This window comes from Rousettus aegyptiacus, unplaced genomic scaffold (genome assembly GCF_014176215.1).
Source record: "Rousettus aegyptiacus isolate mRouAeg1 unplaced genomic scaffold, mRouAeg1.p scaffold_m13_p_18, whole genome shotgun sequence".
NCBI lineage: Eukaryota > Metazoa > Chordata > Mammalia > Chiroptera > Pteropodidae > Rousettus > Rousettus aegyptiacus.
The window spans coordinates 4,279,471-4,306,407 of NW_023416293.1; the positions used below are offsets into that span (position 1 = coordinate 4,279,471).

The window sequence follows — 26,937 nt, forward strand, 5'->3', positions numbered from 1 at the left end:
AGCGGAGCACAATTGTACGCAGATGGAAGAGAAGTGTGCAAAAGTCGGAGTGGTTAAGTTCGTCACAAAGGTTTTACAGAGGAGGGGTCACTAAGCAGGATTCTTCAGGATGAATAGGAGTTTACCAGGCAGAAACTCATGATGAGATGGGGACAAATCCGGGAAGAAAAGAGAACACGGGCAAAGACGTGGAAAAGAGAGAGTGAGTACACGGTGCAGGGAAGGACCACAGGAATCTACAGCCATGAGCTGCGCATCAGCTGACAACTGCAGACTTGGAAGCGCAGCCATTGCAATCGTTTATGAGTTGCAAAAAGACCCTACTTTATCTCTTTTATGAATTACTACTTTATCCTGATGAAGCTGACTCGGGAGTTTTAACTTGGAAATTGTGTTTGCAATTCAGATGACCCCTCTGTCAATTACATGCCAAGAGGACCAAAGCAAGGATGTGTACTTGGGGACACGAGCATTTCCTGGTAGAGTGAACAGTGACCTGGACGGTGGATTACACGACACTCAACTCCCCGCTCCCAGCTGCCCTGAGCTGGCCGCTCCAGCAGACCTGCCATTAGACTGAGAGAGTGTGGCAGACTGCCAGCTATGATCACTCCTTCTTTCTTAGCGATGGAATTTTTATTTTAGTTGGAGAAGCCCAGCTAAACACTACATTTCTTGCCCCTTCTGGCAGCTCCGTACGACAGAGTGATCAGGTGCTGACAAACAGCTGTAAGTGTGTTTGAGGCAGAGCTAGTACCTGTGTGTGAATTAGAGGGGGGAAAAATCCCATTCTTCAAAATACTGTCCGAAAATTAATATACTGCTTTTGTTACAAGTCACTTCGTTGCCATCTGCTAGAAAGTTGTAAATAAAAATACAAATCCATGATGTCGATGATGCGAATGGTGATAATGAAGAAAATAAAATGGAAGAGGCGTTGCTAAAAGAGTCACTGAAAGTGGAGTCAGAGACCATTGAGAAAACAGGGCTTGTGCACGTCTCACGGCACAGTTCATGGAACCGTTGGCACCTTGCTGACCTATCACTAAACTCAGCTCAAGTCTCGACAGCGAACAGCCTGGATCCATGACTGCTACATGGACATATAGAGACTTTACCTCCTCCTCATCATGGTCACCAGACCCTCTGCATTCTTCAATCCATTTACAGCCGGCACCCCCCATTTACATAATGGGCTTAACCAATCCCAGCTGACCTAGCCAATGTCCTTCATTTACATGGCGGACCGAAATGAGAACAGCTCTCCCCGTTTTGCCCTTCAAAAACCTTTCTTTGTTCCCTTTGGAGCATAATTTAGGTTGCTCCCTGAGTCTGTGCCCCAGATTCCAATCTCTCCTTTGCTCATATGAATGCTTTTTATTCTTTATTACAGCCTAAACCATTCTTTCTTTCTATCTATCTATCTATCTATCATCTATCTATCTATCATCTATCTATCTATCTATTTATTATTTAGGTTAGCAATGCCATCCTCTAAGGTTGTCCAGTGCACGACCTGTACAAAGGTACATGGCTCTTGCATGTGTGTGGCAGACTATGTAAAAGTTCCCTGATTAAGCAGGAAAACATGTACCTTTTGCCCTTCCCCTTCCTCTTCATGCTTTCCGGGATGTAGACATGATGGCCGGACTCTGATAGCCATTTTATACCATGAGGATGGAAGTCAGTGTTAGAATAATGATGGAGAAAGAGGGAAAAAGCCACCCACCAAGCCTTGGCCTGTCTACCCCCAAAACTTCCTTTGGATGACAGGAAAATAAACTTTTGTATTGTTTAAGCCACTGCTATTTTGAGTTTTCTATCCTATAAAGCCTAGAATAATCCTAACTAAATGAGAAATTCAGGGGGAAAGAAAATATATCACGTCCCCCAATGGACAAACTCTCAAGAATAAATGCTTAGTCTTCAAAACTTTCAGTGCTATTTTAACGGCCCATCTCTGAGACATTTTATGACAAACATTTTTCTGCTGTCCCAGGTGCATGAAAAGTATGATCTTAAAGGACATGTACAGCGTGGGTGGCCTCTCGAAAGGGTATTTATTGTCAAGGATGGAGCCGTCTCTCTTGAGGACAGAAAAGAGCGTTACCTCGTTTGGCTCCAAATAGTCAGACTGTCTTTAAATAAAAGACTGGATGAAAAGCAAGTTTGTAATACAGTTTTGTAATGTCAAAATATAAACAATGGACGGTCTTTGACTTGGCAATTCTAGTTCTAGTCATTTATCTCCCCCCAAAACAAAATTTACATTTCTATAACGTATCGTAAGGACAAGAATATTCACTGAAGTTTTTTCGTTTTGTTTTGTTTTGTTTTGTTTTGTTTTTTAAGTAGATTGGAAACACTCAGAATGTGCCTTAATTAGGGACTGGTGAAATAAGCTATGACATAGTCCTACAGTGAACACTATGCAAGTGAAAAAAAAAAAAAAAAAAGAGGTAAATCCATCTGCCGATATGGACAGAGCTCCGGGACGCAGAGTTAAGTGAAACGAGCCGGGTGCAGAAGAGCGTGTAAAATGAATGCGCAGCGAAGGACACACACGTGTTGGAGACTGTCCCTGAAGTGCACCCAGACACCGGCAGCAGTGACCGCCCGCGGGGAGGGCGTGAACTGTCACGAAACGAGCTTTCCCACTTAAAAAAAAAAATCCTTTACCAAGTACGCATCCTCTCTACTGAGCATACATTTTGCGAAACAGGAGACCCTGGGGGAGGGACAGGCCCTGTGGCTCCACCGCGCCAGCGAGGCCAGCGAGTCGGAGCCAGCGCGACGTCTGCGCGTGACTCTCGGGTGACCGAGGGGGCCCTGGGACGAAGCTCGACGCGGAAGCACCCGGGGACAACGTGACGCTGGGTAAACAAAGCCGGCTGGACTGTCGGGGACGCAGCGGCCGCCAGGGACCCCGCGTCCACACGGGGCCATCCCGTCTGCGGACGCGGCTCCCCACGGCCGCCTCAGTACAGGCGACGGACGCGTTACTCTGACCCGGCCCTCTGAGCGCCACGCCACCCCCGCACGGGCCTCGGCCAACCTGAGTCTGCGCGTCTCACAACTCCTCCCATCCGTCTGATGTCACACTGCGACCCTGTCCCCCCACACTCTGTCTTCTTCTGGAGTTTCCTTTCCCTGTAGCTGGCACTGCCCACCTTCCATATGCCAAGCCCCAAACCGAGGCGACGCCCTCGAAACCCCCCTTTCCTTCATTCCACCCACAGCCAAGATGTCTCTCGAGTCCACTCCCCACCCCACCCCGGGGTTCCTGTGTTCCCCGTGGCCCCCTCCGACACTCTGCAGCCAGAATGTTCTTTTGGAAATGCATGTCTGATCATGTCCCAACTCCTGTAAAAAACCCTTACGTAACTTCCTGCTGCCCCTGGGACCAAGCCACACCGAGGTGGCCTCCCAGGCCTGCGCGGTCGGCCGCCCCCACCCCACCTCCTTCCAGTCTCACTACGATGGCAACTCCTCCCCTCCCTCCTCAGCTCCTTGGCTCCTGCTCACCCTTCAGATTTCAGGTCAAGAGTCCCTCCTCTGAGCAGCCTCTCCTGACCTGGTTCAGCACAGCACACTTCTCGATGACCCTTGTCGCCATCTCACTGGCCATTGTGGCTGCGTGACTGATACCGGCCTCCCCGCTGTAAGCAAACTCCTCCAGGGCAGAGACCTTGTTGCTTTGGCTCCCTGCCATGTCCCCAGTGCCTGACAGTTACCGGTTGAAGAGTAAATATTCGTTTAATGAATGAATTAAAAAATCATTTGAATGACAGTGCAGCAAATTAGTAGGACTTTTGGACAAAAAGATGGCTGGATTCTCCTTAAGGAACTACGTATGGCCCACGCAGCTTGATTTGTAGAGACGAACTGTACGTAAGGTACAGGAAGAGGTCCGAGGTGGTAGCATGTGGCACTATGGGACGTTTCTCCCAAAAAGAAGGCTGGAGAGCCAATATCCCGGGCACACTGCAAATATCAGGGTTTTGGAGGCAAAAAGATGAGAATCAGCGTCATCGGGATCCTGCGGAACATGATGGGAGGGTGGGGTCTGCCAGTCTGCCCTCGGGGACTCCCCTCCCTCTAACCCAGGCAGGGGGTGAGACCCTCACAGTCAGAGATGCTCCTACATGCATAGAAAGGCACCACTAACTCCAGCTCAGCGCTTCCTGTGTCCCTGGCCTCAGGCCATGTGCGGTGCAGGCCGAATGGCGGAAGGGAGCCCAGAAGGTGGACACAGCCCGAGCCTGCCCTGGAGGCCCAGCTCCGCCGCGCACATGTGAGTTCCTCCCTCGGCCCTGCCCGCTGACCTTTTCCGACCGTGATTCAGACTCACATGAACGTCAGAACCATCAGAATTGTCGGAACCGGGAGCTCCCAGGAGAAGCCCGCAGGGGCAGGAAACTGTGGGGGCACAGGGAGTGCGGGCAACCGCTGGGGCCGCGGGCCCCTCGGTGTCAGGCCAGAGAGAAGGGGGTGCTCAGGGGATCCCTGCGTTTCCCCGGGCCTGGGCCCCGCCCGGCTTAGCCGCTCCTCCCTGGGGGGAGGCGAAAGGGACATCCAACAGAAAGGGAAAAAGAGATGCCCGCCCCCCCCTTTCAGGGCCGCCTGCCAAGGCAACACAGAATGGGACGTTCCTGCCACCGATGCCAACACACGGCTGACAGCGCCCAGGTCCTGGGGCTCCCTAACAGCGATCCCCCAAACTCCCAGGCCAGCCGACTGCAGCGGAGACCACTCTGGGTGGCAGGCTGACCCACCGTGGATGGGGAAAATCCAGGGGGGCGGGGCTCCCTGGCCCCCACCGCCCTTTCCCTGAACCCCAGTGGCTGACTGGGGACTCAGGATGGGCGAGGCCGCACGCATTGAGCCAGGCTGAGCAAACGCTCTGCACTGACAAGAACTTGTTTATCTCCCTGTAGGACCCAGAGCCAAGGCCTGGGAGCACAGCACCCAACGGGGAGGGAAAGTGTGGTTTCAGGCAAAAAGAAAGGGGAATAGAAGTTGAAACAGTTTGAGGGGCAGCCTTCTGGGGGAGCCGTGTTTTGCAGCCTGGGTGAAGGGACATCGCTGTCGCCCCCCTCCCCGACTCTACGTGCCTGTGTGGACAGAAAGAACACGATCTGTTACTGCTGCCCAGGGGGACATTTAGGGAGTCGGAGCCAGCCCGCCTGGGGCTCGGGCACCGCCTGCCTGCTTTGAATTCTCGCCCCGCCACTTGCCAGCCACATGACCTTAGGCTAGTGACTCCACTTGCCCAGGCCTCAGTCTCCCCATCTATGAGAACTGCTTCCAGAGGCCTTCAGGACTGTTAAATCCTGAGAAGGGTAAAGGTGGAGGAGAGGGCCCTAGCCCGAGGCCAGGGGACCGTCCCTGAAGGGCTACCTGAATCGGATGGGAAGTTAAGAGCAAAGACAGAAGGTTCCGGCAGGGATGGGACACGGAAGGCCAAAGGCCGGTATGGCCGGAAGGCAGGAAGTGTGGGGAAGAAGGGCCTGGGACAAGGAGAGGGCCACATGGGCGGGCTGGCCGGCCCTGAGCACCTTTAGAGAGGGGACAGAAACGCCCCCGGAGCTGGGGCCCACTCCAAACTCATTCACAGCTTTAAGTGTCCAGCTTTAAGTTTTCTGATGTAAGGAGGGGCCAGATCGCCTGCAAGCGGCAGGCAGGCTCCCGCACACGCTTGCTTGCGGAGCTCCGTGTAAAGTCCTGTTCCACCTCACACTCTGCCAATTAAAATAGGAGATGTAGAGTTTTCCATTGGTTCTAAATTACCAGAGAAAAAAAAACCCCAGTGGAACACAGTTCACTGCCCAGGAGGAAAAAAGCATTACCTTTCGCGGAATGTCGACACCTGGGATCTCTGTTTGAACACAGAACGACTCTTATTTCAGGGGATAATAGGAGCGGGCCACGTAATACGCCTATTGGATTTCCTTCCCACCCTTAACCGCACTCTGCCCCTCCCTGCCCGCCCCAAGACGGCTGCTCCTCACAATGTGCTCCCCTTCTGTTAGCTTCCAGAATCGCGGGTAATAGGATAGCACTGCTACGTGTCGGCCTCCAGCTGAATCACCCCCGCAAGCTTTCCTCCCTGGGACTTAGCGAAAGCCCCAAGCCCTGGGGTGGGAGTTCCTAGGACTGTTCTGGTTTCTCGGTGAGGTTAGCTTGCTGGCGGCAATGTCTAGGTTGCGAAAAGGAATAAAAACTCGCCAAAGGCTAACCGTACTTCTGGAGTTCAATCGAAGGTCCTGGGGGCGACTCTGAAATGAAGATGGGCCATCTTGACAGTATCACCACGCACGCCACAGCCTTGAGAACAGCCCTGCCTCTTGGGACAGAGGCCCAGAACCAGTGGCCTCCCCCCCGTCTGGCGGCTGGGTCTGCCTGCGCCTGCCTCCTCCCACGGACAACTTGGAACACAAGCAGAACAACTGGAAGGCAGGAAAGGACGTCCATTTTGCCCCAGAGGTGGTAAGAGTCAGGACTTCCCTGAGCTGCCCTCGTCACTCCAGGGCTTGACCAGGGGGCTTGGCGCTGGAACCGAAGTATTTCTCTTACTTTCCAAAAGGTCTCTCCAGGTCTAACGAGAGAAGTAGACCGGAAAGTCACCACTCCACGTAGCAAAGGTTACTCACTACGAAGGGAAGGCCAAGTCCCAGGTTGAACTGCTGGGGGACAGACAACCTGAGGCGGTGGCCCTCGGTGACGGGTGGAGGGCCCACTCCCTGGCCTCTCTGTGCAGCATGGCATGGAGCCACTCAGGGCCTCCTGCTCCTGGTCACCAGTTTCCTGCAGCCCTCATAGGCTCACGGTGCGGGCCACAGTCTGACTAAAGTCAGCCGGATGGGCCCATGGCGGGGACACTCAGAACCCTTCTGAGTCACCCTTGTGTGTCTGGGCACCTCATGGTGTCCTGTGAGGAAGCCCAGAGAAGCCCTGACTGAGCCGCAGGGGTGGGATGACTCTAACCATACCATCTCATGTCCTACAGTAACCCTGAGAAGTAAAGGGTGTTTTTCTCGTTTCTAAGAGATTTTAAAATGAAGCCCAGAGAGGCTAAGTCGTTTGTTTGAGTTAACCCAGATGTTGAATGCCAAGTTATCTGAATTCAGTCAATCTGTTTAGCAATTTTCCCAAACACTAAAAGCAGCAGAAATTCCTGTTCTTGACCCGGGTCCCCCTTTGTGAGTTAGCTACAGAATCTTCTGGAAAGTCTTTGAATTCCTCAGAGAGAAGAGCATTTTTAATTTTTCCCCTAATGCAAGCACTTTCTTAGGCCTTGGAGAGCCTAACGGGTGGCTTTGCTGTGTCTGGAGCCTGCATAAAGCCGGTTCCTCCTGAGAACAGTGCCCACCCGCCAGGCCGAGATAGCAGGGCCCAGTGGGCACCAAGACTCCACTCCAGTCTCTGAGCCCGTGGGAGGAATGCTTTTGAAAGTAAAACTAGCCACAATCTAGATGAGAAGGGGTGAACTTTGACCTCCCTCAGAAATGTAAATAAACGTTGATGGAAGAAGAGATGCATTTTGCACAACTGTGTTTAGTTAGACAATTGACTCTTGAACAATGCCGGGGTGGGGTGTTAGGGGTGCCAAGCCCCTGTGCAGTCAAAAATCCACGTCTAACTCTGACTCCCCCAAAACTTAACTACTGATGACCCACTACTGTTCACTGGAAGTCTTACTGATAACATAAACAGTCAATTAATACACATTTTGTATGTTTTATGTATTACGTACTGTATTCTTACAATAGAGTAAGCTAGAGGAAAAAAAATGTTAAGAAAATCATGAGGTTCGTCTGCTAGTTTTTTCAAATTGTGGTGAATTATCCCAAATTTTCCCACTGTTTATTAAAAATAATTCGTGTATAAGTGGACCCACCTAGTTCAAACCCGGTTGTTCAAGGTCAGCAGTGCAACCAAGGACAGGATCGCACTGTGAGAGACACCTCTTCCTGGAGCACCCACCGCCCCGTCCTCCTCAGGGAAGGGGGCGGCTGGATCTCTGGATAATGGCTGGTTTCCTCGAGGGACCACTGGGGTGCCTCCTCCGTGAGGCAACCTCCCCACCTTACCCGCACGGCTCCTAACTGCAGGTCTTAGGCCAAGGACACCCACAGGTGACCCTGGGAGGCCCCTTCTGCCTCAAGCCTGGGCCCTTGACCTCTGTCTGAGGGTTTGGTGCCCCGTGCCCTGGCCCAGGGCCTTCCCTTCACTTAGGCTGCCCTCAGGTGACCGGGCATAGGCTGCAGGGCCACCCAGACCCCCTCAGAACTGCCCGCACCCCACCTACACACGTCCTTTCCCAAAGATCCCTTGGAACTTCTTAACCACAGGATCTCCACATATTCGACCCTACCCCGCAAGTCGCCCCACGCTTGCTCTATCTGTGCCCGTTCCAGCCCCAAGTGGGTATTTTCTGGGCTATTTCTTCTGCAGTGGTGACCAGCTCTTGTTTAGCCCTTCCATAAATTTTGTGAGCTCAGCTGTGTTCCACGCCTTTGAGTGAAGAAACAGAGTCTGGGCAGCTCCTGTGGTCACATGTCTGGCTCTGGCCAGGATGCTGGAAGGGAAGAGTCAAAGTGCCCAGTGAACAATCGCTAAGCCCGGGCATGTTGGGCACTGGGCATCGGTGACACAGGGCTCCCTGTGAGCTCCAGCTGGTGCTGGATTTAGACATCAGACATGAACCAGGACACCCCCAGGGGAGAACGGGGGAGGTATTCCACTTCCTCTGGCGGTCCGATCTGATGCCCTTTCTCTAAGGGTCCCTCTGCCCAAGGGCATTCAGAAGCTTCCCATAGACAAGCCGCCCCATAAGTCAGTCTGTACAGCCAGGGTGCACACGGCACCGCTGAGAGGCGGGGGACGAAGCAGATGGGTTGGATTAGATCCCCACCCGGCCTTGAAGTTTGCCTCGGCTCCTTGCCGAGCAGTTGTTTTCCATGGATGTCTTTCCTTTCAGAAACTGTGGGGGAGGCAGCAGAAAGTTTGGAGTCCTCTCACTCTTAGGCTGGGCCAGTTCGGTTATCCAGTAGGTCGCTCATGCCAGAGGACGGCGGTGGCAGCTTGGCCCGCAGCGAGCACACACACAGACATCTCAGCCATGCCGGGCACATGCCATGGGGTCTTTGCACTTACTCAGCCTGGGGCACCGTGACCCCAGCAGCAGTTTGCCACTCCCTTAGTCCTCAGGATTAGTCACCTCGAGCGAGTCCTTCTCCGTTTACCCGACACTCCTCCCCCATTCCCCTCTGCGGCGCTTTGTTCTCCATGGCGAACACCTTCTTCCAACATACTTTACATTTTATATATTCGTTTTCTTTATTATCTATCTTTTCCCCCAACAAAACTACAAACCCCATGAGGGACAGTCCCTGCTGAGCAGAGGTCAGTCCCTAAGTACTGTCTACACTTCCTTAGGGAAATGACAGGAAGTCACCGCATGCCCCTCCTAGGTAAGAAAATTCAGGAAAGAAAAACTGCTTGCTGACATTCTGAGCGCTTTTTGCTAAATCGGACCCGGTGGCCCAGTGACAGTAACGAAAAAGGTCTCCTGAGCCTCCAGCTCCCTGAAGGAAGCAACCAGGGCACCAGAAGACAATGCCACTTTCTGCAGCAGCCCTTTCCTGAAAATGTTTTATTTTAAACTATGCTGAATTCAGAGGCGGCCGCAGTGGTACTGAAACAGGCATAAATCCCAAAGTCTTCAACAATTACACAAATAACAGCTCACAAATCCATGCAAAGGCGCTGCACTGCCCCTGAGGCACCAGATGCAGAGGTCCCCTGACCTCCCACCCCGACCCCACCTTCGGGGCCTCCCAGAGCTGCCAGGGCAGAGTGGGGGGTGGTGCCAGGGGAGAGGATGTCTGCCCATCCGGGCCGCTGGCGGATCCAGGCTTTGGGGAGCCTGAAGTTTATACTGTGGAGGGGAGGGAACGGGAGGGGGCGGGGTTACAGCTTTAAGAAAAAGGAGTCAAAACGAGGATTTCAGCGTTGCTGGAGCCCCTACCTCCCACCGCCAAGGCTGCATGCCGATGGCGCCAGGGCAAGTGAGGGGCGGGGAGCCAAGTCCCCCAGCTTCCAAGTCAGTGCCCCCTTGACCAGGGCGGGAGGCAGGAGTCCGCGGCCCTTTTCCTCAGTCTCGCATGGGCGGGTTACCTGATCTCACCACCCCCCCCCCCCACTTCCACTACACGGCGAACTCCAGCAACCCCGAGGCCAAAGTCCCCCGAGGCTCGGCGGGGCAGGCTGGCAGAGCAGCGGGGCGGAGGGGGAAACCCGGGCGGCGGGCGGGATGGCCAGAGAGCACACTGCGGCGAGGACTTGGGATAGGCCGTAGGACTCCGGGGACGCGCACACGCATGTCACCGCGGGGCCGAGGCGCACCCCTGGAAGGCCTGCTCTCCCGGACGGCCCGCGAGTCGGGGGCCTCGGACGTCGCCGCTCGCGCGGCCGGGCCCCGAAGGCCGGTCTCGCCCCGGCCTCTTCCCGCCTGCGCCCCGCGGAGCCAGAGCGCGGCGGGGAGCCAGGCGGGGCGCGCGAGGTCCCCGCGACGGGGACGCAGCTGCGGGCGGGCGACACCAGGGGAAGCGGAGGCCCGTCCGCAAGTCACCCCGTGGCCCCGGCGCGCGCCCCCTGCCGCGCAGACCCCGCCCCGGCCTCTGGGCCCCGAAACTGCGCGCCCCGCGCCGCGGCCGCTTACGGTCGTGGGTTCCCCAGCTCCCAGGCTCCGGGACGACGCGCGCGCGGCCCCTCCGGCTCCGGCGACTCCGGCCCGCTCGCCGCCCGCCCCCGCGCTGACCCCGCCCAGGCTCGGCCCCGGCTGGGCGGTCCCGCCCCGGCAGGGCCGGGTTCAGGCTCGCCCGGCCCGTTACCTGAGCGCCCCGGGGCGGCCTCGGCGCCCCCCTACGGCTCCGCCTCGGCCTCGCAGGGCTCCTCCGAGCGCGGCCCGCGGACCCAGGGACTTGGCGCAATCGAAACACAAAGAGAAGCCGAGCCTGCGCGCCGTGTGTCTCTGTCATGTCATCCTTCTCGCAATTCATTGTTACTGGATCTGCACACCTATAGGTCCGGGACCCACTGGGAATTTTAGAAACAAAGTCGTCTTTCGAGACTAAGTCTAAGAAGCACCTCTGCGTGCCAGCACGACCCGCCTGCAGGGCCCTTCAGGGTGCGGACTGAGCTCCCCGCCGCCGGCCCCAGCGCCTGCAGCCCGGCTGCCCGGCAGATCCCCTCCCGCTGGGCAGCCGCCCGGCGCCGGGCCGCTGGGCGCTGGGGCTCTTTTGGCTTCTGCTACGAGCGTTACTCTCCAGCCTTCCTCATCCATAGAAAGCCTCCCGCGTCGTCTCCGTCTCCCATCCTCCTTATCGCTCCTGAGAACCCGTCAACACCTCTTTCAGAACTGCTCAGAAATGCAGTTTCAACCACCGGCAGACCGCAGGAGGGCAAGGGGCAGGGCCTCCCGCCGGGATGTAAAGCTTCCCGTTGTCGCCCTGCATACAACTTCAGGATAAGCGTCACCACCCTCCATCTGCAACCTTGCTGCTCACCCGGACCAAGGATTTTCCATTTTAGTGAAGACAGGCTGTTTCTGGCCAGCAAACACACTCACCTCCTTCCCACCACCAAGCCTTCGCCCCGACAGGATGAAATCTCCTCTCCTTTAATTCCACACCCTCCTAAGAGAGCTTCCTCTCACCCCTGCAATCTCTGTACTCCTTCGTAACTGGCAGTCTGTGAGATTCCTCCGTTACTTCCCCAAATCTTTCAAACAGAAACTCTGCCTCTGGCCATTTCACCAAGGGATGCAAAATTGCTATTCTTAAAATCGCAGTGGTGATGCAAATATTCTAAACTTCGACACTGCTGATGGTAGCGTCGCCACAACTCTCAATAGACTAAACCCTAGTGATCTGTACATTTTAATGGGGTGAATTTTGTAGTATGTCAGTTATATCTCTATAAAGCTGTTATTTTTATATAAAATAACTGCAGTGAGATTGCAACCTCACTCCTTACTCCTTCCTGTATACTAATACCTTCCTTGGTTAGATCATGCATCCAGCATTAGAATATGTAATTTAAGACAGTGCAAGATATTTCAAAGTACAATCTATATATGCACAGTCAATAATAAGTTACAGAATCCCACTCAGCAGGGCAAAATTCTACTTATGAAAAATCATTGGTATGGAGCAAAAGAATGGGTATACTGTGATCTCTAGAATATATTATATTATATTATATTATATTATATTATAATAATAATAAATATTATTAAAGAAATAATCAAAGAATATTTTCCAAACCAAAGGACAGAAGTCTCCAGATTGAAAAGATACAATAAAAGCCCAGAAAACCACACCAATGTAAGTCACTGTGAAATTTCAGAATGCTAAAGAAAAAGAGAAGATCCTAAAAGCTTCTAGAGAGAAGGGTATAAAACTCCAAACAACAAAAATAGGTCAGCACAAAGACTCTATCACCGGAATGTCATCAGACTTCTAGGCAGGACCCCCAGATGCTGTAAAATAGTAAAACAAGGCCTTCAAATGTTGTGGGAAAATTATTTCCAATAAATAAGTTTATAATAAAGTGTGAAGGTGAATCAAAGACATTTTCACATATGCAAGAACGAAAAACATTTTTACTTCTTTTGTACCCTTTCTTGGGATATTACTAGAGGATGTGCTCCTGCAAAACAAGGGAGTTAAACATAAAAGGGAAAGACATGGTATTCGGGAAACAGATCTAATATAGAGGAGCGGCAAAAGGGGCTCCAGGCTGACCACTGCTCAGCAGACTTAGCAACCTGTCCCAATTAGATGAGGAAGATGGATGGAGACAGGAGGCAACTCTCAGGAGGGAAAATAAAATTATACACTGACAGTCAAATTCTGGGAAAATAAAATGAATAGACATTGTCAGATCTGATGGCATTTTGGGGGAAAAAACTGAGGAAAGGAATATAGAAAAATAAGCAAAGGGAAAAAATTAACTACAGGAAAACAGAAATTTGCTCAAGAAAGAACGTAACTATGGTAAATTGCTTGGCTCTGCAGTGAGCAATATTTACATAGTCATAATTATGTAACCCTATTGATTTAGCAAAAATAGTTATTATTACTGTATTGGGAAGACGCAGTGGAAGCAGTAGAGGCGGGTGTATACTTGTCTTTACTATTAGAGAAAATTAGTGACAATGTCTAAAACTGACAAATGAAGAAACATGCATTATAAGCATATTATTAGATAAATGCCAAAAGACTTAAAAGTAGAGTGGGAAAAATGAGGGATGGGGGATTGTTATATTGTTATATTTTATAGAAACGGTTCACTAGTTTTTAGTATATTTATATTTTATTCTGTCTTAAATATTTGATTTCTTAAAAACCACGTATATGGATACAAATAAAAATTAATTTTAAAGCATTGTTTTCAGAGGAAATTCTAAAGGAAATGCTTCCAAATTCCAGGCTCAGATCAGTTCTAATAAACTGCTGTTTCTTTCTGCTCCCCACTCCAAGCTTTTCCTTCATTCTTCCTTATCATGGTGTTCCTGCCTGGCATGCTTTGCTCTTCAGACGCTTATCAACAAAGTGCTTTACCTGATGCCAGTTGAACATCCATTGATGGCACCTGTATTATGTACTTCCAGGTTACCAGATTACAAATCCACTGTGACATTAAAGGAGTGGGGGTGGGAATAGCACATGGCTATTTTACAAAGCGTCCTAAAGAGAGAGGATTTTGTAAGAAGACTAATGACATAAAATTATTTCATACGATGTCTTCTAGTCATTTTTATAGTCATTCATATTTATCAACTATCCTCTAGCACATGATGCTCCCAACAAACAGACCAGTAATGAAACAAAGGCAGAATCCTGATTTCTACAAACTTGCCTACTGCAATAGACCTGATAATTTACAAAGTTATCCGTTGGGAGATAGCAGGAGGTACTGAATCACTGCAAATAGGAAATAACTTAAAATTTTATATAGATTTCATATTTTATAAAAATATGTGTTAAAAAAGAGATGACAGGTTGGAGATGGAGTCGCTCGCGCTGTGCCCCCCATTAGCAAACCAAGGCTTAACTTACCTAACTTAACTGCAATTTCAGCCTCTCCCACCAGGGACGGGTCTGTTAGTCAGTCTGAAATTACCTGGTTGGTACTAGTCAGTTAATCTTCCTGGTAGACCCCAGCCTCCCACCAAAGGCCGGTGACCTTGCCTGAAATGATCTTTTATTTTGCTAATAACTCCTTGTCCTGCCCACTTCCTGCTTTTAAAAGCTTCCATTTGGTAATATTTGAGCTCTTCTATTTGCTAGATTGGATGCTGCCCAATTCATGAGTTGTTGAATCAAGCCAATAAGATCTTTAAAATGTACTCAGCTGCATTTTGTTTTCATAACATATAAATGAAGAGGAAAGATGTCAAATGTTGGATTTTTAAGCACTTTTCCTATGTCCACAGAAAAGAGGAAGGCCACATTATTACTTATTGATTCTGAAAATTCTTTTAAGAGACTTCACACTGATTCCCTAAACTACTTCCTCTCAGGTTTCTTGAGATCTCTGACTGTACTATATTCCCATAACTTCAAGGGCCATGGTCAACAACACAATCTTGTGAAGATCAAAGGTCAACAGAAGAATTTATGTAAATAAGCCAGCCCGCAAACACAAAGTTCAAAAGCAATGAAGGCTCTCCTGCGCCCCCTATGGGCCTGTGCTCCACACTGCATTATAACAATGCCTTACTTCAGTGTGAGAGTCATTTCGTTCCTGCTTTGCAGGGGATGGGAGGACTGTTATTTAAACTCCGGCACGTTTTACTCAGTCAATAGTTTGGATCGTCATCTGCCTCTACAAGGTTTTTCAGACCACAGCAGTTTCAGCCCTTTTCCCTACTCCACCCCTAATCTCCTTTTTGAAGAGAAAAAACCAGGTGAACCCTTTTAGCTAATTCCTTTCATGCTTGTATACTTATATATATATATATATATTTTTTTTTTTTTTTAAACCTCCTCTTAGGTTCTAAGACCTCAAGTGACACGGAAATTAACTCCTTTTCCAACCGACCTCACTATCTGGACTTCCCATCAACCCTTGTATTCCCCAAATAATTTCAGTTACATCAATATTCAGTGTTTTCATTATTATGAAGGCAATTCGGGGTTGATCTATAGTAACTATACTTAATTTTCTTTTCCTGTAAAATTTGCTTAATTTCCTATCTACCAATCACTACTTCAACACTAACCACTCTCCCAGTTATCTAAATTCCTTCCTTCATAGTAAATTCATTCACATCAGATTTCCTTCAATTTCGTTTTCTTCAAGAGGCATCTGGGGAGCCCTCTGATCTGCCTCGGATCTGGTCCTTTAGCTCCATCCCCGGTACACAGCTACCCTGAGTCTCCCCTTTACCACCATCCTGGGGACTCCTTCCTGCTCTCTTGTATTAAGTATCCACTTCCTTCATCCCCCATCTTCCTCGTTCTTGGCTCACTTATTTGTTTTAGAGGAACGTATCCCTGAGTGCCTTCTTTAAAAAAAGTGTGTGGGTAAAACTTTGAGGTATTGTAAAAATTACTGTTCCCAGGGATTTAATGCTTATATATTCACGCCCTTTGCTATGTGACCTCGTCTCCCTAAGGATGCATATAATTCTCCATGTCACTGACATCAGGCCTGGAGACGTCACCTGCTTTAACAGAATATGATGCGACATCTGAGCAGAAGCTTTAAGATCTGCGGGGTTCTGCTCGTTCATCCTGGACCCTGGAATGAGGACACTGGAGCAGGGGCAGGGCTGCCAAGCCACAGCTACCTGTAACTCAAACGAAAAATAAACTTTTTTCCATGTACTGAGAGTGGGGGATAGTTAGCTGAGTAAAACGTAATCTACATGTGTCTGGAAATGTCTTTATTCAATGCTTCTTGTTGTTAATCGTTTTGGCCAAATACAAAATGAAAAATTCCAGGATGGAATTTTGAAAGCATTGCTCCAGGATCTTCTAGTTTCCAGTACTGTCCCTGAAGAGTTCAAAGCCATGCTGGTACCCAGTCCTTTTAAAGAACCTTCTTTTTTCCCTCTGGAAGCTCATAGGATTTTTTCTTTAACCCCACTTTGAGGTTCTGAGGTCATCGGTCTTGACTTTCACCCTTTGTGTAAAGCACTAGGAGGGTTGGGCTAGAAACTCATGTTCTTTAATTTTGCAAAAATTTCTTAAAATAATGCTATTGGTGATTTTTTTTCCACTCCATTTTCTCATTTCTGCAAGTCCTATCACCCAAGTCTTAAGCTGCTTTTCCTCTTTTTTTTTTCCTACCTCTTCTTTTTGCCTCTATTTTCTGATATTGCTGCAATTTTTTTTTTTTTCACACTTCTTTTTCATTTCAGCTATCACATTGGTCTTCATTTCCAAGAGCTCTTTTTTGGTCTTTTAATCTAAGTTCCCCTGAGAGCAGAGCCTGAGACAAAGGCTTCCACGTAAGTAGCTTCTCTGAGAGGTCATCCTGGGATAGAAAGGGCTGGGGATGTGAAAAGGAAGACAAGACAACTCGGCCACTGCCCTGGGCAACTGGTGCTTGATTCTAGGGGACCTTCTTAGAAGCCTTATGAAATGAGACCTGTCCATCCAGGGGACAAAAAGTGGGATTATTAGCTTCCACCCCTCCTCAGTCAAGGCTTTGATTTCCCTGCATCTCCAGGTTGTGCGTGCATGATGCCAAGACCGTGTCAGACCAAAACCATACGGGAACAGGCTAAGAGTAAATGACTATTGTCAAAATGTGAAACTTTCTTATGACAAAAGGTATTAGTAGTAGGCTGAATAATGGCCCCCTCAAAGAGAGCTACAAGCTTAACCCCCAGAACCTGTGAATGTTACCTTTATTTATATAGCAAAAGGGACTTTGGAGAAGTGATGAAGATGGGAGGATTATCTTGGGTTATCTGGGCGGGCACTATCTCTAACACCTTCAGTGAAGCATCTGCCCAAATCTTTGGTGAGATTTTTTTTTGGTGGGGGGAGGGGTTATTTTCTCATTGAATTTGAGAGTTCTTTATACATTAGGGTACATACAAGTCGTTAGACTGTGACTAAGAGATTTTCTATTTTTAAGACAAAAAGTTGGCAGGATGGGAACCCTGAAAGGAAGAAGCCAATTACAAAAGGGAGAAGCCAATCTTTTATAACAGAGAACATATGTAGCCTAACAGTGATGTTTAATGGGTTTCGTAATCCAACAAGAGTGGGTCTTTACAGAAAAAAATGGAATTATTTGAACTGTTAACTGTACCTAGAATCTTATTTCAATTTCATCACTTCATTTGGATTACCTTGGAGTCAGCAGCTTTTGCAAATATACTACAAAACCGTTTGTTAAAAATTAATCCATGAAAGTGATTGTAGTGCCCAGAAACACTTCCTGATTTAAAAAAAAAAAAAAAAATCACAAGTATCCAGCACTGCAATTTTCAGAATGATGTGATGCTTTATTATTTATATGGTCTTTAAGAGATTCAATACTTTTACCACCAATTAGTTCAATGATTTTACTTTATACAGATACAAATGAACACAAGTTTTAGATGTAAGGATTTGCCCCCGAGTAAAAACACTTTGAAGGCAATCTTGTTGTATTTCCCAACTACCAAAAATGGCATTTAATAATAGACATAGCCTGGCAGAAAAGGCAGACGTTACCAATAAATAATCACTCAATTAAAATTATGAGAAAACTTAAGACCTAGTAGCTACTTATACCCTTTCCCCTGAAAAACAATAATCATAATACTAGAAATAATGGTTTTACTATGTTCCAGGCACTGTGCTAAAGGTTTGAAATGGATTATACCCTTTAATCTTCATAAAGTCCTATGAGTACTATGGTTAACTCAATCTCCAGAGGAAAACGGAGGCTTACAGAAGTGCCTTGTCTAAGACCACAGCGACAGGAAGCAGTGGAGCCGAGACTGCAGAGCAGGCAGCCGGCCTTGGCACCTCTGCTCTAACCACTCTCCCACATGCTGCTGAGGACTCGAGCCAAAAGTAGCCCAACCCTCTCTGCTTATCTTTATAAAACAGCGTTAAAAAGTGGAAGACATAAATGAGAAAAGAAAGAGGCCAAAACAACCCTCCAGTGATTCCACTATTCAGGAAGGGGCGGGGGGAGTAACAGCTCAAACTCAAAACATTCTACACAATTTGATGTTACTGTTCTTAACCAAGAACACAACCTTGCCATTAACATTCAGCTCACAGAAAGTCACGTGATAAAAGTATCAAAAAATAAAGCAAAATTTACCTTATCAGTAAGCTCATTTTAGACACGAATACAGTATATCCCAGTTAAGAAATCAGTGATTCTTGAGATGTTAAAAACTTTGAGAGAAATAATATATAGCCACATAATATTTTATTTACTGACCTCTCTGAAACATGTCAAAATTTGTATGGCTAATCGACCTTTTCATATTAAAATTTTCCTCAACACAACAAGCTCCTACCAAAAATATTTTAATGTAGGAATCAACAAGTGAACATCACATTTAGGTGGTAAAATTAAGGTTACAAATAGATAAATATCAAATATCATACTTCTGGTTTAATGGAAAACATAACAAGTGTGACAGTCAAGCTAATACCTTAGATAAGTAGAGAAATGGGGGAGGGGGAGATGTTAAAGAGCTTTGCAAAAATTTAACAGTTAACATAATCCTTAGCCCTTCTTAGAAACTACAGATAGGAAATGTGTGGCAAATACTTCTGTAATATGGTGGTCTCAGTCCATCACTGAATATCCTGTTCATGCATTTAAAGGAACTGCAGTTGTTTCGAGCACTGAAAACTAGATTCAAAGTAAGTCTGCTCGACAAACTATTAATACTATGAATCTCTTATACTCAAAAATATAGATTAAGTTTTGAAAGTTTAAGGTAAAGCGTACTTGTTTTCATAATTATTTTTAGATACAATCAAGGCTATACTACAGTATATTATTAGGTACACTGCTATGCAGTTAATTCTGGTTACCATAGTTTATATTTGTTAGTCATCAACAATACAAATTTTATGCTCCATAAGAAGTCTATCAATTCGGTAAAATGGTTAAGTTTAATTTTCTTTTAAAGATGGACAAACTAAATTTAAAGAATAGACTTTTCTTGACACTTCATTTTTGAATTACTGATACAAATTTACCAAAAGAAATAGCTATATAGTTTACCCAGCATCAACTAATCCGCAAAAAGTTTCCGAGATAGATTTTTTGTTCAATTTCTAAAAATAAATAAAGGCTTTCTAACTGAAATTGTTTCTATTCCCAGCTCTCTAAAGTAAACATTAAAAAAACAAAGTACAAAACAATGATCTTTCGGCTTCTGAATAGCCCACTTAGTTACATAAAGTATTTTCTGTCCCAACATTTTCTCAAATTCAAAAGATGTTTACTCCTAAGAACACGTCAAACAGTCTTCATTTCAAACCATTCAGTCTGTTTCCATGGCAACACTGCGGGATTCCTTGGCGACCATAAGTCGCATTAGTTGACTGTGGAATTTCTCAATCTTCTTTACATCTTGAGCTTGGTCTGTTCTATACACCAAACACTGTCAGAAATTTTAAAAGTACACATTAACTACATAAAACCAGGTTATTGACGATGTAGCAAATATATGATTGGGTAAAAAGCTGAGTCTGGGCTACCACTATTTTTGCTCTATTTTTGTTTTTCCTCTATTCTCCCTGGATATGCAAAGAAAATTATACGGTTTCCAAGCCCCCATCAATTATTCCTTAAGTGTGGCATTTAAAAAATGGATTTAAAAACTCAATGAACTCTATCAGAAGCTTCTCAAAACTGACCAGTTAAGTCACATTGAATCCCTACTATGGTCTAATGAGAACTACAGGCTTGAAATGAAGGTTATTTCCTCCTTGGGATCTGGTCATAAATAACTGAGTTACACTGAGAAAAGCAGAGAAATCTTAGGATCCCTCTCTCTATTTGTGAAGTTGGGGGAAGAGGGAGATGATGACAGTCAAAAAGAAAATCTAGAGTCCTTTGCTTATGGTTGGTGACCACCCAAATTAACAGATAAATCTGTCCAACCTTGATTTTCTGAAGGTATTTATAATTTTTAAACCAAACCAAATTCTTTCTTGCTGTAAGTTAAATGCTTCATTAGAAGGATACTTAAGATCTTATTTATAGATGGTCATAAAACCATTTGTTCTACAATGTTCAAAAATATCAAATATAAGCTGGCAGCTCTTTTCCCCATTTTGCAATACAGGTCTATTTTTCTTTAGCCCATTCTAAAGGCATGAGTTTTAAACAATCTGAACGTATGATCTTGCAATAATATTCACTGATTTAAAAATTTGGAGTTGAACCTCATCACGTCCTTTAAATCTTTACTCCTGAAAATTTTTCTAATCCACATATTACACATATTTGTGTAACGATCTTATAAAGAGACCATAACAACCACCATTTTCAATTTTAGTATATGTGCTCTGGGAGACAATACACCTTCTCGTTACAGTATGACAGAAAAAGATTTTAGGTCTATAGAAGACAATATTATGGGATTAGAAAAGAGGAAGCATAAAGGGGATTATAAAAGTCAAAGCCACATGAAAATAATGAAGTCTTAAGATTGAGTTTTCTGAAGGAATTATTAGATATTAAAAATGAATTAGTGGTGGAAGCATACAAAGTCTTTAAAAGAGTCATTAGGAAACAGATTTTTACTGTTATAGTTGATTCACATATTTACTATTCAGGAGGATGGCTCTGACTACATCTTTGGTCCCTTCTATTCGCAATAGTTTTAAGAAAGGAAACAAAAAGTACTTTTCATATGTAGATCTCATCACGGGAATCATCAATGTTAAAGTTTTCCCCAATATTGGCTAACACAGAGATCCTTAATTCTGTTTAAACATTGCTAGGGGCAAAAAGTCATCATTTGGAGATAAAGCCTTTGTATTAAAATCCATTCTGCATTTTTTCCTATTTCTAAAACAGGACACACTGGTTTCTCTTCAGCAGGTATACCTATTGACTCCGTAAAATTTTTACCAATGTGAATGCTGAAGATTCAAGTATAGACTGAGTCCACTAACTGGCAGCACTAATGCTGGGCACTTTCACATATTTTATTTACTTTCTACAATAAACCAATAAGGTAAGCAGACTACTGCTACGGCACTTTACAGACATGGAATTGAGGAATGTTTGGCTTGAATTTTTCTAAGGCCGAAACACTGGTAAATGGCTAAGCTAGGATTCCAATCTCTTGACTCAAGGTCTAGCACACTACACCTCAATTTACTCTTCCTTTTCCACATTTTCAGTTATTTTACCAAACATATCTAACTGGTTCTTGAAAGACACGGTAATCATTAAAAGATATGACTTCACGCAACCTCACAATGGAACCCTTAACACACATATGTAACCAAAGACAAAAAGTGATTTTTAAAGTTGCTATGAAATTTTTAAAATAATTAATTTATTAAAATAATATTTACTAAGTACCTTCTGGGTCAATATCCTATGTTCATCACTGCAAATACAAGTAAGACTATTGCTGATCTTCCTATTGTCTTGAAGCTCACCATCTACTGCAAAGACAAGTGGGATAAAACAACTGTGATGCAGCAAAAAACGGCCGAAAAGCAAGGCAAGAGACGAAGCAAAACCCCCTCGAGCGGGGTTTGAAAGATCAGCAGCAGTCTTGCCGCAGGGGGGCGGCGTGGGATTCGATACTGCAAAGGCAGACACGGAATGTTCAAGGCCGAGGCCTAAGCCAAAGGTGCTCAGAAGTGATACAGAAAAGACACAGATTAGAGAGGATGTGAGGGTGGAGTTTACCTTATGAGTGACAAGGAGCCACGAAAGGGTTTTAAGTGGGGTAGTAACAAACAAATTCGCATCTTAGAAATCAGTCCAGCAGAAGTACAGGACGACTGAAGAATGAACTGGAATTAGGGACACAGTTAGGAGACTTTTCTAATGGTCCACTAGGCAAGTGATGATGAGATTTTAAACCTGAAAGTAGCAGCGAAGACAGATCATTCATGACAAGAAACGAGATGAAGGAGCTTAATCAATAATCCCCAAATGCTTAGAAAAATGTACAGAACATATCAGACAATCAAAATACAAGTTTTCAAATGAAGAAATAGTAGACATGAGAATGAGAAAAAGGGACCAAACATGATCTGCAACTAAAGCTATAAAATAGAAGAAGCCTATGCAGCATGATGATTCCATCCCACACAGGCAGACTCTGGGGAACAGTGAGGTCAAGACACTCAGTTTAGCGCTAGTCTGGGGTCAGAAGAACAATATGAGCTAAATGTACAAATGTGAAAATAGATGTGGATACAGGCGGTGTTTGGACTTAATGACTGACTGGATGGATTACTCCAGAAGTAGGATGAAAAGACAACTGAGGACAGAATCCTGGGGAAACCAACATTTACGGGGGCACTTCAGTCGAGTAATTAGAAAAGAATGAAACAGAAACAGAGAAAGAAGACAACATGGAGACACAGAATTTCCTCAAGAGAAAAGGTTTTCTGCATCAAAAGCAGCAAGAAGGTCAGTGAGGTAAGAACTGATCAGACTGCTGGGTTTGAAAATTAAGGGGCTGTTGGCTCTCGCCGAGAGCGGTTTCAGCGGAACACTGCAGGAAGAAGGAAGAAGGAAGGAGGCAGCAGGTTAAGGAGTGAATGGGATGTGAGGAAGTGAGTGACAAGAGCGAGCAGCCAGGGAAGGAGGGAGAGACCTATGAAGCCTAACTCCTGTATTCACATGCCAACATTTACCTCTCACGCGCCCTAGGGAAACCTTTACCCCTTACAGCCAGATTTGCTCTCTACATTCCTCTTGCTTAAGGTCTGAAGAGAACAATTACTAAACTACACTTGATGTACTATCTTAAAAAAGCAAGTTAAATTATTTCCCCAAGAGACTATAAAAGTAGCTTCTAGAATGCAGACTTTGGAATGAAATGCAAAATGAGCATCCTAATGGGTGATCTGCATAAATTCTTTGTAAATAATTTCAAATGATTCACTCAAAACAAATCTGAAAGTATGCAACAAATAAAAATGTATACTTACAACTAAATCATCTGTTACTTTAATACACAAACTCCCATCAGAATGCCTATATTTGAGAACCACACGTGCCTGAAACAAAAATACATATTTAGCGACAGTGAAATCAGAAGATATTTCTCATAAATAATTTAATCTTCAAGTGGGCTAAAATGGATTCTTTTAGAATAGCCAAGATTAAAGCATCTTTATTATAAACTTATTAATTACTGAAATGAGGTAGAAAACAGCATTTTATAACATTCCATTCCTATTGCTACAATTTATTATTTTTTAAAGTCTTAAAATTTCCCAAACACATCCATATTCAGGAACTGTGAGACTCTTAAGCTCTTTTGGCATTTGACAGTAAGAGCATATCCTGAATAGGATCACAGCATGCCACACCAAAATAAGCCACTTTGGCATAAGGACTGTTTTGAGCTGAAGGTAATCAGCCCTTTCAGACTAAAAGCAGGACATAAATTAACCTTTGTAAGGTGACATAAATGTTCAATTGTTATGAAGAAGCGTTCTCATCTACATAACAAATTGTACTAAATTTATTTATCATGTGCCCCAGTCACCCTCTCACAACTTAACCCACCGCTTAGAAGCCCCAAACCCTTCTCCTTTGTCCAGTCTCTTTTCCGCCTGTTGTCACCCTTTGTTAAGATAGTATATAGGCTCCAAATTCTGTCTCCTTATATTTCTTTGTGAACTGCAATGCATATGTAATATCTTTTCCTCTTGTTAGTCTATCTTTTGTCAGTTTAATTTGCAGGGCCTCAGCAATTAAATGTAAGAGGATGAAGTTTTTCCTCCCTTACAATACCAACACAACTAGTCACAGAGGAGTGAGAGGAAAAGAAGGGGTAAAAAAAAAGAGAGGGCTAGTTAAGTCCAAATCTATTCCTCAGGAAATCTCAGCACACACTTCGCCATGGCTCTCAGGAGGTGGGCTGAGACTAAAGTACTCAGCAAAATCAGGTCTCTATCGTGATGGTGCAACATGATGCATTATTACACAAAGGCAGAATTCTGTCTTGAAAAGAAGTCTATCAACAACCGTCCCAAATCTAGAAAACTCCTATGTTTGGTATTCTACAGTTAAATAGATGCCTCCCTCAAAAAAAGAAAAGAAAAAAGAAAAGACAAGACCCCACCCTAAGAGACGAGCCTTGGTGAGGGAGGGAAGGGAACTCACCAAGCATTTAAGTAGATATAAATAAAAACAGGTTAATTACTTTTGGACTACCTAACTGATTCTATTCATTGAGCTAGGAAATTCACTTTTATATTTTAAAAACTTCAGTTCTCCAGAAATAAAAAGAAACTGAAACTTTAAAATATACTAAGCATGACAACTATGTAAAATTTTCGCTCTTAGTTAAAATACTCACTGGCTTCATTAAGAGAAATGAGAGTTAAAGGGTCTAAAGTATTATAAGAGGGTAAACTGTGTGACTTAGGGGGCACCTAAATTACCATGTGAGATGCCCTGAAGAGAGGAAAAGAAATCAAGGTTCTTGCTCTCTTAGGAACTTTGAATTCCACCAACCAAAAATAACCAAAAACAGAAAAGAACATGAATTAAGTCCTTTACAGGCATATAAAGGTAAAATACCAAAAAAGAAAACTAATCATTTGTACTGGGGGGAGAGGAAGTGTACAGTGGCTTAATGGAGGTGGCTGTGAAAATGTTTTATTTTTTCTCTTTTAGGGAAGAAAGTAGCAGAAAGGCTAACGCAGCAGTCTGAAGGAAGTCGATGAATTCTGTAGCTTCATGAGACTAGAGCTGAAGACAGTGGAAATGGCGGGAGACAAGGACAGCAAGACTGAAGAGAGTCAGACTGTGGGATGGAAATCTGGGCTTTTTCTAGCAATCAAAGATGAGCCAGTTTTTAGGTAGGAAACTAAGAGAATTCAATTTTTGTGTTTTAGGCAGTTGTGCTGTGAGAATGAAGGAGGATTAAAAAGGCAGACAGAACAACTAGTACGTCATCACATGGTCTGGCAGTAACACTATCTTCAATTAGGGCGATGCAAGAGAGAACGGTAGAGGTGATGGGTATCATCAACAGGTTCAACGTGGTGGGGAGAGAAGACAGAATTCTGCAAAAACAGATTCCAGAGAGTTCAGACAAGACTTTTCTTTTTAGTCCTGGCACTGTGAACTTCCTGGCACTGTGAACTGGGAGAACCAGCGTGGACTTGGGATTTCGAGACCCAGGTTCAAACTTCGGCTTAATTTCTTAGACTAGGCACATCTTTTAATGTATCTAAGATTATCTATTCACCTACCTCAAGGGGTTAAATGTTCACATAAATTACACATATAAATATATGTAAAGTGTCTGTTACACAGATGGCACTCAAACTGTCAAGCTCCCTTTCCCCTCGTCCCCTCTCGCCTCCCTATCAAAAAAATTATTCAAATACCAGAAGGCTATATCATGAAGATGCATAAGTTTTTAGACCACTGGCATTTTCTGATTGGGCAAAGGATTGAAGTTTTCCCTCTCCTGCCTATTCTAGACATGTTTTGTTCACAGCAATGTTCTATAATTACCGTTTTATTTTCATTTTCCTTACCACCAACACATTCTTAAAATGATTACTCTTGATGTGAACTTGTTTATTTTTACCATCTTTTCCAATATTTTTTGTTTACACTGTGGGTATTTCTAGGCAAAAATCCTGTTATTATTCTCATGGCACTTTGCTTGAATGAACAAACAAATGGCACTATGAACCAAGAAAATCATCCAAATGGAAGGGCCAGAAATCGTGTCATAAAGTTTCAATTTGAAAAACATTTAATTCTACCTCACCACTTATATTATCTTACTGTAAAAAGTGAAACAGAATGTCTTACAGCTTCTTGATACTTAACCAGGTCTAAAAAGCTAGCAGTAACAACGAAGTGCTACAAATAATCCTATGTACGACAAATCTTAGCTTTTTAAGGAGCTAACGTCTGGCATCCACTTATAATTTTTGTTAGGGCCATGAATGAATCCACAAGCCTCGTAAAACTGTAAACCTTAACGTTTCAGTGCATTTTTCTGAGGAAAGGGTGCAAGCACCCTCGCGTTCTCAAAAGGGCGCTGACCTCTAACAGATTGAGACCTACTATTCTAAGGTGTGTAGGTAACTCCAAATTGGGGTTTTTCGAGAATGTCTCGGCAGTGGCAGAAAAAATAGTTTATTTTATACGAGGTACCCTGACCCGCTGGCGGAACGGGGCAGCAAGACAACTAAAGGACTGGAAGCCAGAGCTGCAGGGGGAGGAGCCCTGCCCTTAGAGACACGTAAACTAACCGAAGCCCTAAGGGAAGCTCAGGGATCGGGGACGCGGGAAGGCTGACCGCAAACCTTAGAGCCCTGAAATGACCCGGACTTTTCCCCATTTCGGGGGCTTATCGGGCCGTTAATCAGGGAGTAGAAATATGACTTGCTGGGGTCAGCGCCTCCCAGGGTGCAGAAGCAGCTCCGCAGGCCGAGCCGACGACAGGGAAGACCCTCTGACCTGGAGCTGGGGACAGAGGGACCGGCCCCGCCAGCAATTTACCTTCATAGGGTCGGCGAGGTAGAGCTTCTCGGCTGCGCGACTGAACTCCTCCCAGGTCTGATACTGCGGCATGGCGAGCCCGCGGCGGAAGGGTAGACGGAGGGAAGGCCGGCACCGGAGGCGGCGCGACCCGGCCCACCTACTTCCTCGGCTCCCACCGCCACCAACCGCTGGAGGGTCCCAGAGCCCAAAGATGGCGGCGCCTCC

At 45.7% G+C, this 26,937-nt stretch overlaps 2 protein-coding genes across 6 annotated transcripts in view; both read right to left on the minus strand.

The window, feature by feature from the left end:
• EPHX1 (epoxide hydrolase 1) overlaps positions 1-14,229 on the minus strand; it is a 33,842-nt gene extending 19,613 nt beyond the window's left edge. Inside the window, exon 1 of one of the 4 annotated variants that reach the window (XM_016157450.2) lies at positions 14,130-14,229. The gene's annotated coding sequence lies outside the window, so the exon portion shown is untranslated. Of the gene's footprint in view, positions 1-4,351; positions 4,368-10,726; positions 10,807-11,635; positions 11,651-14,129 lie in introns of those variants that run through there. The other 3 variants (XM_016157452.2, XM_016157448.2, XM_016157453.2) reach the window with 3 other exon arrangements.
• A 3,281-nt stretch (positions 14,230-17,510) lies between these two features.
• Positions 17,511-26,937, minus strand: SRP9 (signal recognition particle 9). Of its 2 annotated transcripts, XM_016157458.2 has the most exons (4): positions 26,731-26,937; positions 23,181-23,249; positions 21,589-21,674; positions 19,544-19,651 (listed from the first exon to the last, which is right to left on the minus strand). In XM_016157458.2, the coding sequence occupies exons 1-3, from the start codon at positions 26,800-26,802 to the stop codon at positions 21,672-21,674; spliced, it is 144 nt and encodes a 47-aa protein (XP_016012944.1). In that variant the 5' UTR covers positions 26,803-26,937; the 3' UTR covers positions 19,544-19,651; positions 21,589-21,671. The 2 variants fall into 2 exon arrangements, with proteins under 2 accessions (XP_016012943.1, XP_016012944.1); XM_016157457.2 differs by lacking the exon at positions 21,589-21,674 and having other exon boundaries at positions 17,511-19,651; positions 26,731-26,928.

Excerpts from the sequence above, each read along its gene's own strand:
- SRP9 (XM_016157457.2), bottom strand. The coding sequence starts at position 26,802 with ATGCCGCAGTATCAGACCTGGGAGGAGTTCAGTCGCGCAGCCGAGAAG. Across the intron at positions 23,250-26,730 it reads ACCTCGCCGACCCTATGAAG|GCACGTGTGGTTCTCAAATA; the intron begins GTAAATTGCTGG and ends TTTTTGTTTCAG. Across the intron at positions 19,652-23,180 it reads AAGTAACAGATGATTTAGTT|TGTTTGGTGTATAGAACAGA; the intron begins GTAAGTATACAT and ends AATTTCTGACAG.